Source organism: Branchiostoma floridae, unplaced genomic scaffold (assembly GCF_000003815.2).
Source record: "Branchiostoma floridae strain S238N-H82 unplaced genomic scaffold, Bfl_VNyyK Sc7u5tJ_1305, whole genome shotgun sequence".
Lineage (NCBI taxonomy): Eukaryota > Metazoa > Chordata > Leptocardii > Amphioxiformes > Branchiostomatidae > Branchiostoma > Branchiostoma floridae.
Window position 1 is genome coordinate 187,999 of NW_023365695.1, and position 9,621 is coordinate 197,619.

At 42.7% G+C, this 9,621-nt stretch overlaps 2 protein-coding genes across 2 annotated transcripts in view; both read left to right on the forward strand.

Annotated features, from left to right (window-relative positions):
• The window catches only part of LOC118407337 (cytochrome P450 4F2-like), a 12,025-nt gene extending 11,217 nt beyond the window's left edge, over positions 1-808 (forward strand). Inside the window, exon 12 of the mRNA XM_035807802.1 lies at positions 510-808. Within this exon, the coding sequence (XP_035663695.1) occupies positions 510-690 (181 nt within the window). The 3' untranslated portion in view covers positions 691-808. The remainder of the gene's footprint in view (positions 1-509) is intronic.
• A 1,587-nt stretch (positions 809-2,395) lies between these two features.
• LOC118407325 (carbohydrate sulfotransferase 3-like) lies at positions 2,396-9,621 on the forward strand. The gene is made up of 9 exons (XM_035807791.1): positions 2,396-2,457; positions 3,639-3,722; positions 4,076-4,360; positions 4,960-5,063; positions 6,644-6,754; positions 7,170-7,298; positions 7,942-8,063; positions 8,461-8,611; positions 9,175-9,621. Exons 2-9 carry the CDS (start codon positions 3,647-3,649, stop codon positions 9,397-9,399), a joined length of 1,203 nt encoding a protein of 400 aa, XP_035663684.1. The 5' UTR covers positions 2,396-2,457; positions 3,639-3,646; the 3' UTR covers positions 9,400-9,621.

Sequence of the window (9,621 nt, forward strand, 5' to 3'; positions counted from 1 at the left end):
ACCTCTTCACAATATTTTGAATGTATTGCAATTTTAAACCACCGTCCGTTGACTTGATATCCCTAAATATATCCCTGTTTTCAAAACAACGGATTTAGGTTACCCCTCGAATTAAGGTGAACTGGCGTTAAAAGTAATCCCATATCCTCAAGCCGGAGGTGCAGTGGTTTTTATCCACTGTGTCTAAATCTCGGTATTGGAAGGTGGAGCTCATCTTTACCTGCATGGTAACTTATATCCGTTGTTTTTCAAAACAGAGTATAATTTAGTGACACCAAGTCAAGGGATTTTGGAAAGGTTGCAGCTTGATGCAACAACGGATAACGGCCACCCCAAATAACTCTATTTAATATAATAACGAATATAGGTTTCCCCTCGGATAAAGGTGAACTAGCGTTACCCCTTTTTACACCTTATCGGCGTGAGGAAACTGCTTTGCCCCACGTCATCAGTATGCACAGGTATATACTCCTTAGCGGCGCCCTTATATCCTGATGACGTGTCTGTAGGAACTGCATCGGGCAGAACTTCGCCATGAACGAGATGAAGGTGACCTTGGCCCTGACCTTGCAGCGGTTCCGGCTGGAGCCTGACGTCACCAAACCTCCCGTCATCCCCTGCGACGGGATAACTCTGCAGGCTCGGGGCGGCATCTGGGTCAAAGTTCACCCGCTAAAGACCAATACGTGATAATAATAGTTTTATAATTATGATTTATTTTCAGTTCTATAATTATACATGATAATAATTGTGCTATGCTGCGATCAATAAAAAACGCCTATAATTCCACAATCTCCCACGCAGAGACATCCAACGGCGCCAGCAAACCGCCTCTTGTCTGTACTCTGCTATCTCAACCGTCACCATCAGTTCCTGTGGGCGTCGCCACGAAACAGCTGTCAGCCAATCAGAGAATAGGCCTTTCAGTTTTTTTAATATTCATAATCAGGTTAGGAACTGATGGTGACAGTTGAGATAGCAGAGTACAGACAAGATGCGGTTCTCTGGCGCCGTTGGATGTTTCTGCGTAGGAGAATTTAGTTCCTTGTGATAATCTATTCGGTTTACATTTTGTGTCGCATGTAACTTAGAACAAGAACTGTTACAGTAATCGCAATCCAAAATACAAATGATTTGTATAAATAATGAGACATACTGTGACAGCTTTGAGTGGATATGGATTTTACACATTTAGGACTTATTTGCATAGTCACTAAGAAACATCAGCTAAAGTTATCATTAAGATGGAAGAGCAAGAAGGTGTGATATAACGCCTTGAACGTATGTAGGTTATATGAATATACATGATACAAAATATTCTTATTCTTTTGTTGTGGAAATAGAGAAGATGGATGGATTTTATTGTTTAAAGACTAAGCGAACCGGATCCAGGGCGAATGTACTCTGCGGATGTCGGCCCCTAGCTCATTGCAAATTTTGTTATTTCGCAAAATTGATAACTTAAGTAAAGATATTTTGTTCTATTCTTTGAATTCAATAGACCTATATCTCAAATCTAACGCTCATAAAAAAAGTAAAGATTGTGTTGGCCCCATGGTATAATTGTAATAATTCATGTAATGTCATTTTATCTTTCAGTTAGTATAGAACAACGGCAATTTCCCATAGTTAAGATTATGTAAGCTTTCCTCGTGAATTATATAACAATCTTTATTGACACGACAAAAGCACAGCGACTTTCGTAAGGTCTATATGTATAACAACTACTTACAGTACAACTAAACACATATATATATATGGATATCTATAGGTATGGATACATCAACATAAAGGGTCTAGCATGTCATTTACATAAGAGGTAACAGAATGCCTCACATAGTTATGGAAATGTGGTTTTATTCTTGCCCAGTCTATAAATAGATTTGAAGAAAGGTTCTATATTTTGGCAAGGCCATGATGGAAAATTACATTTTCTAAACCTTTCAATAATAATAAACGAGTGAAGGTCAACGTACTGGACTGTTTTAGTTTCTCGTCTACAATCTAAGCCTCTGTGACCTGTAAACTTTAGAGCGCGTCTGAAGGAACTAGTCTGTTGTCCAGCCAACCATCCGCACATTTTGGTAAGTGTCAAAATTTTTCACACATATGCTCATATGCTCCATGTACCGGGACGTCTGAGACGTACAAAGAAATCTACTGGGTCTTTTCTTACACGATTTCCCTGGGGACGGATTGAAATGTTCGAACATCGCGCGACAGTAAAGTGGCACTCGGTCCAACCGGTTTGGCAGCTTGTTATTATGTGTGCAGTATGCACGGCAAGATGGCGGCGCTAGAGAGACAGATGTGTGGTTAGTGTTTATCAGGAGCTTTAACAAGATTTTCCCTGATCTCCCGACTGTAGCAGCATCTTATGTGGTATGCGCTGAAACCTGCCCTGGAAGAAGAGGCTACGTGACTACCAAGCAGTGTCTTGAGCGGTAACCTTAAGTGGTACGTAAGATATATTCTGTTTGGTGCCCTTCTTGGGGTCAAGGCACACGTAATCCTGAGTTCTTTTCAAATATTTTCATACCATTTTCGCAACTTTGTATTAACATTATATAACTATATACAAAGCGTAGCTTGGAAGATTACGTGTGTATAACTTGACCCAGCCATCCAGTGATCTGTTCCTTTATTGTTTACGATTGAACGATGCTGGGTTAAGAAAGGCAAAATTCAAACCATAGTCCTTTTAGAGCCATAGGTGGTAGTGTGCTGTTATCCACTGTGTCTAGGACACAGTATGGGGAGGCGGAGCCCGTCCCTCTCATTCCATAGCCTTTTACCTCCCCAACCGAAGTCAGGTGCCCATTCTTACACCTGGGCGGAGCGAGAAAGGCGTTATGTAAAGCCGAGTCTCGGTTTCCTAGCCTAGCCACTGGGCCATATGACGCCACAGATGCTAGTACTATCGTATGAAATTATGAAAGGAACTTCTTCCTTTATTGCGATATCCTTTATCCTTTAGGCTAGTCTTCCATGGTTAGAAGTTCGAACAATAAAACATACATATACAGAACAAACATATATATATATATATAGAGAGAGAGAGAGAGACACACACACACAAAAGAAACATATACAATCATAGCACAATTATTTTGTCCAAATGAAAGCTCATCTGTGTTGGTAGAATCTATGGCTGTAAAGTTTAAGCTTTCTTCCAACACATCTGAAGAAGGTCAACGCGTTTAAACCGAAAATTTCTGGAGAGTTCCTTTCTTTTTGTAATGGAATAAAACTTAACATCTACAAACATCTGCTCCTACTCAACGGATGGCACACTTCTGTTAATTGCACGGAATTCCCAAAACTGGTGCAGTCCTGCTGGATAACTCCGCATTATTGCACCATCCGAATAATTGCACGAAATATGCTGGCACATGTTTTTTGCAATTAAACTGCTTCTGCTGTATTAAGTGGTAAATTTAGATACATAAATGAATGTTTATTGCAAATTCTTGCCCGAGGGCTAATTGCAGGTACAAACAACATGTATAATAAGGAAAATACAAAGGTGCTAGGAACTACATTCTATGACTATGCTGTGCTACTTAAGTGTGCATTATACTGGTTTTGTTGGGTTTGACTTCTTCTCAAATAGCACGACTATTTTGTCCCTACTCCAGACCCCGCGATGTTCCTCGTGCGGCGCGTCCGTCCCCGCAGACTCTGTGTGTTCTTCACGGTGCTCGGGCTCGTATTGGCCGCAGGTATCGTTAAATATTTTTTTTTCCATCGAAGAGCTTTATCAGCATTTGGGAGACTTCATTTTCTGAATTGTTATTAATTTACAATACTTTAAAACTTTCTCAGTGTGTTAGAAATATTTGAAAATACAGAAAATCGTACTTATTTGACATTATACAATTTGCAATAGACAAACGATTAAAAATCACAGAAAAACAGTGACAGAAGTATACATTTGTACATTGCGAATCCTTTGTGTGAAGCAGTGTTGTTTCGCAAGCATGATCGTTTTAGTCTCTCTGTTCTACATTCTGCTAGTGTGAGATGGTCATGGTTACGTAGTGTCCTTCTGGTTTGTTCTTTCTTGTCACTATAGGAATCGTTCTACAAACGGACCGCGAGAACCGAACCATTATAGACCTGAGCGATGAGGACACGGAGAGAAACGCGCTGTCCACCCCGACTGTAGCTCGCACCACAGACGTCTCTACTCAGCCATACTCGCCTAAGAAGGTGGTAGTGTTGATGTCCCTGAGTAAATGTGGCGGTTCGTCCGTGGGAGAACTCTTCAACCAGAACCCGGACGTCTTCTACTTCTTCGAGCCGCTGTGGGGATTAGAGTACGCCATCAAGAAGTCAAACGAGGAGAACGGCACGAAAGGTACAAAAACAGTGTTAGTCCATACTCTTATATACGGATGTATAGTCTGTTTTAAATGTCACACTATTACTAAAATGGTAACGTTGTTGATTGCTAATTTCAGTCTTGGTGTATTTCAATTACTGATAAGTAACATGTTATGTTGTATATGTTAGGGTTGCTATTTTAAGACTAAAACTAAATTAAGCCAGTTTTACAGCAAAGTATTACATGCTGTAATGGTGTTTTAGTATTCAAATACAATTCAATCTCTACAACTGGATAAAAAACGGATATTTACTTCCGGACGTTTCGAGTGACATCCATCACTCTTCTTCAGCAAAAGCAGAATGAACTAGTCAGAACAATTCAATACCAGTACAGCTAACTAGCCGGTGTTTTAGTATGTTTGTGTATGTATGTAGTATGTATGTATGTATGTAAGCAGACCCTACCGTGCCTTAAAGCTGGCCAAGGAGTAAAACCGGTGTCCGTTTGACTCCGTTTGGCCGGCTACACTCCTTGGCCAGCTTTAATACTATCTCGAAGGCACCGTAGGATCTGCTTGGAGACTATTATGTATGTATATAATTATGTATAAAATAAACCATTCCATAAAGACAGGATAGACGACTATCAGCGGCTGTCATTCCGCCTTGTGAACTCCGGCTCGCACTGTAACGTGTCGGAGGACTCGCGCATCTTCCTGACGGTCTACATGAAGGTAACGTGGAGGATGAAGTAGTCTCCAAGCAGACCCATCGGTGTCTTAGAGATAATATATCAAAGCTGGCAAAGGAGTATAGCCGGCCAAAGGGAGATAGCCGACCAAAGGGAGTCAAACGGGCACCTGGTGCCGCTATACTAAGTCCCTGGCCAGCTTTGATACTATTTCTAAGGCACCGTAGGGTCTGCTTGGAGACTAGGATGAAGTACATTTTACTGTAGATTGCCCTTTGTGTGATAGCGATAGAAGCATTCTATTTAACTCTGTGTTAAGAACTTAATAAGTAGATTTCCCCACTTTAGATACTTGAGTAGTAAAGAAAAATTTATATTCCTTACAGACTTTGATAAGCCAACTCTAACAAGACTGGCAATAAAAACGTATTATTGCCATGACGACGATTGAGGGTACAACAATACAGCTCAAAGCAGAAATAGACTGGAACTTCCCTGTCGCACTATCCCTGGCACAATATACTAGCCCACCTGTAACATAAACCTACAGCCAGCAGAAATGTACTATCCCCGGTGACCTACATTCCACCATTGCATACCAGAGATACATCTGGAACAGATTTAGGGGGGGGGGGGGTTGACTTGCATACCCAGCATACTGTGGAGTACTAGCATTCTTGGAAAAATGCCTGTGCAATTCCTAGAATTTTTGCAGACTGAATGCAATACTGTAAATGCAGAAATATTCGCGGTGGATTAATGTTCGCGGTTTTCGCGGTGACCACTTTAGCGCGAATTTAAAACCACCGCGAACATTTTTCTATAATGGTAGTAGACTGCAGCCTATGGTGTTACCGCGAAATTAAATCCACCGCGAAAAGTACTTTTTACCGCTACCGCGAAATTAAATCCCCGCGAACTTAAATGCATTTACAGTATATACCACTTGACGACTCCCCTGAGGCGTCGTCAAAAATACATGTACAGCTAGCTACATTTATGCAATTACCAAAAAGCGATAGGACTCTACTTGTACAAGAGTAGACTAGACGTATATATATAGAATACAACACGGTGTATTCCGTATCACCCAAGGTATCAGGTCGACCGCGGGTCGGGTCGCACGAAGGCCGGAGGGTGATCCGACCCGCGGGAGGGCTGGGACCGAGGGTGATGCGGAATACACCGTGTTATATTTTATTTATGTCATACCCACCTGAGAAAACCCGTGTTTTGATTCGAAATGCGCCAGAAGTTGAACAAATTTGGTGGCCTCGAACAATAAGTGTTGCAACAGCAATGTTCCAACGTCCGAATCAGGTATTCGAATTGCCAACCGAGCCGTATTCGGCCCGCTCGAAACAGTTCGATTTATTCGAATGGAGCCTGTGTGATACGCCTTTCGAACCTGTGCGATACGGAAAAGTACGGCCCGGTCCGGAACACCCGTATCGAACGTTTTCGCGTCACAGGTATGATATAAATGCACATATAAATGTATGTGATTGTTTCCATTGTTACATGTATGTTATGTATATGGTTGTTACTAGTACCATGTGACCTGTACTTGGCCCATTGGGGCAAAAACGTGCAATAAAGGTCTTCTTCCCTTCATTCCTGAAGAACACGATCTTCAGCGGCGCGCACCGGAGTGAGTCCATGCGGACAGTGTGCGAGCTGGCCAAGCAGCGCCTCCCGCAGTCAGAGAGCAGATGTCCCATCAACGATAACAAGGTAGGAGGGATCCAATAGAATCAGTTTTGCTAAATTCTATTTTGCTGTTACATTTCCCGTTTAACCTTGCATTGATTTAATCTTTTGTATGTACAAGCCATATTATTATGCAATTAGCCCACGGGCAAGAATTTGCAATAAACTTGATTATCCACCCTATCTATCCCCATGTAGCACATTTTTTTCTGTGTTGCTATCATAATTATTTTTGGTTTGATCTTTATTCCCCCTTATTTATTACTTATGTTCCTTTTGTTTTGACTCTATGTATTGTTATTCTTGTTTCGGTGTCTTATAAGCCAATGTGGGCTGGGCCATCGCGACTTTCTTTCATTGATTTATTCATTGATTCATTCATTCATTCACAAGGTACCATTCGTTCATTCTTTCTTTCTTTCATCCATTCATTCACAAGGTGCCTGACGTCATAGAACAGCTGTGCAAAGAGAAGCCCCATTACGTAGTGAAGGTCATCCGGGTCAAGGACATCATGGCGCTTCGGCAGTTCGCGTTCGAGGAGGAGGTGGACTACAGGATTGTGCAGGTTGTATGAACCAAGCAATAGAACCAATAAAGACATTTTTGTACATTTTTGCCCAACCGGGCTAAATACAGGTCACAGCAAAGACAAAACAGCAAACGTGTAAAAGTATCATAGATCTAGGATATAGGAGAATTCTTGTACACAACCAAAATTAAACTTACTTGCTTACGTTTCGGTGTCTATCAGACACCTTCCTCAGAGCTTCTGACTGAAGTTCGGCTTCTTCTCGCTTCTTGGTAATGGTGAAGATAAAGGACTGTATTGGTTTAGCAACTATAGTCTGTCAAAACGCATGAGGAATGTAAATTTGTCAGTGCTACCCATACGTCTATAGTGAGGGAATCTACTTTTTATCTATCTAAACTAAATAGATAGGATATTTCTATCATTAACAGACAAGGTACAATCTCTGACAAAGTGCACTTCATCTGATACAGTGCTTTTCTTTACACTTAGTTTTTATTTGCTTATTTCTTATAGTTTATAGCTTGTTAACGTTATAACTGTACGCTGGAGGTGTGGGCCCTGTAAAGGATGTAACGTTACTATCCTGTAGCCCACACCTCTCAGATCTCATTCTGTGAATCTTGATAAATAAATAAAAGTGTTTGAAGTTCAAAACTTACAGATTTTTATCACCCAGGTGATCCGAGACCCCCGCAGTGTCATCGCCTCCCGGCTGAGAGCGAAGTACTCCACAAACTCCACCTTACAGAAGTACACCGAAGAGCACGTGCGGGAGGCCGGGTACCAGTACCTGTGCAGGTGGGTGAGAACTGACGTACATACATACATACATCTATAACCTAAGGGCACAACCCGCCGTACGTAAAACTGCGTGCTGTCTACGAGCCAAAACGTGGGCAATCTCTTGGGATCCGTAAGTGGTAAGTACCGCCTCCTTACGAACTCGTAGGGAATCCGACGGATTTTGGAGCACGCAGACACGCCGTAGAACTTTACGTGCAGGCAAAGCTTTGTGTGCCATCGGGCTGCGGATTCGCCCCCCGTACGTGCCAGTACGGGCGACGTGCCTGTCATGTACAGCCTGAACGTTTTCAGAAGTACGTGGCGGACATGGCCTCCCAAAAAACCTATGGACAAATTGCAGGTAAGGCGGATTGTGCCCTTAGCTTAACGGAGATAATATCTTAATGTACAGGTGGATGTCCGACAACGCGCGGACCCAGGACAGCATCACTCCGTGGCTGGAGAGCCGCTTCGCCTCGCTGCGGTTTGAAGACTTCGCGGCGAACAGAGTCGTCACAGCTGAGAGGATGTACAGTTTTGTCGGGCTGCCTCCACATAAACAGGTGACGCATTTCTGCAGGCTGTACGACATAACGTTAACATTGTAAAATAGTTTTGCTACTCAAGAAAGTATAAGTGTATTTACAACGCCTTATCTTTATTCCTTTCTTCCGCCCCTCCTTCTTTCCTTCCTTCCTTATTTATACATGGTTTTATTCCTTTATTCCTTCATCCTTTCGCTCATTTCTTCTTTCCTCTGTTCATTCCTTCCTTCCTTTCTTTCTTACCACTTCCATCCATTCCCCGTGTACAGATGCTAAACTGTCTGAGTACCCAAACCCCGTCCTGTCGTCAATGTACGGACCTCTGGAGAACCCTGTTTTGTTATCTCTCTCTCTCTATATATATATAATGTAGATAGCTCCATTATTAGATTAAAAGCGCGCCTTCCGATCCTTTATCCATCCCCTGTACAGATGCTGAACTGACCGGTTGCATACACCCCGTCCTGTCGTCAATGTAACTTGTAAGGACCCATGGAGAACCCTTCTTTGTTAGTGTAGATAGCTCCATATCATCATCCGTAAAAACGCGCGCGTCTTACCTTTATCCATCCCCTGCACAGATGCTGAACTGGCTGAGTGCCCACACCCGGCCCGCACTGGACAGGAAGGACCCCTGGCGGTCCCTGCTGGAATGGGAGGCCATCAGACTGATCCAGGCGGACCCGGCGTGTCAGAAGGTCATGAAGCTGTTCGGCTACATCCCCGCCGCCGACAAGTCGGACCTCACTAGCGACGGCTGGGCATCGGTCAAGCCTGTAGCCGCACACGTCGTCGCTATATCTTAGATACATAGATAGGTTAGATATGTTACATAGATAGGTTACACATCCCAAACGAGAAAAGTATTTGAAGTGTGTTAGAACTCTACGCTTGTGACCGCATCTGTTAGCAGCGACACCTAGCTGCAGTGCGTAACAGACCCAGTTCAAAAATCAGACTGTTTGGCGACAAGTGCTGCCTAATCTCCAAGCAGATCTTGCGGTGGTATAAGATAGTATCGTAAGCTT

What these genes read in the sequence shown, in the direction of transcription:
- LOC118407325 (XM_035807791.1), top strand. Translation starts at nt 3,647, where the DNA reads ATGTTCCTCGTGCGGCGCGTCCGTCCCCGCAGACTCTGTGTGTTCTTC. An exon ending in CGAGGAGAACGGCACGAAAG is followed by an intron (nt 4,361 to 4,959) that starts GTACAAAAACAG and finishes CATTCCATAAAG; the next exon opens with ACAGGATAGACGACTATCAG. An exon ending in GGGTACCAGTACCTGTGCAG is followed by an intron (nt 8,064 to 8,460) that starts GTGGGTGAGAAC and finishes CTTAATGTACAG; the next exon opens with GTGGATGTCCGACAACGCGC.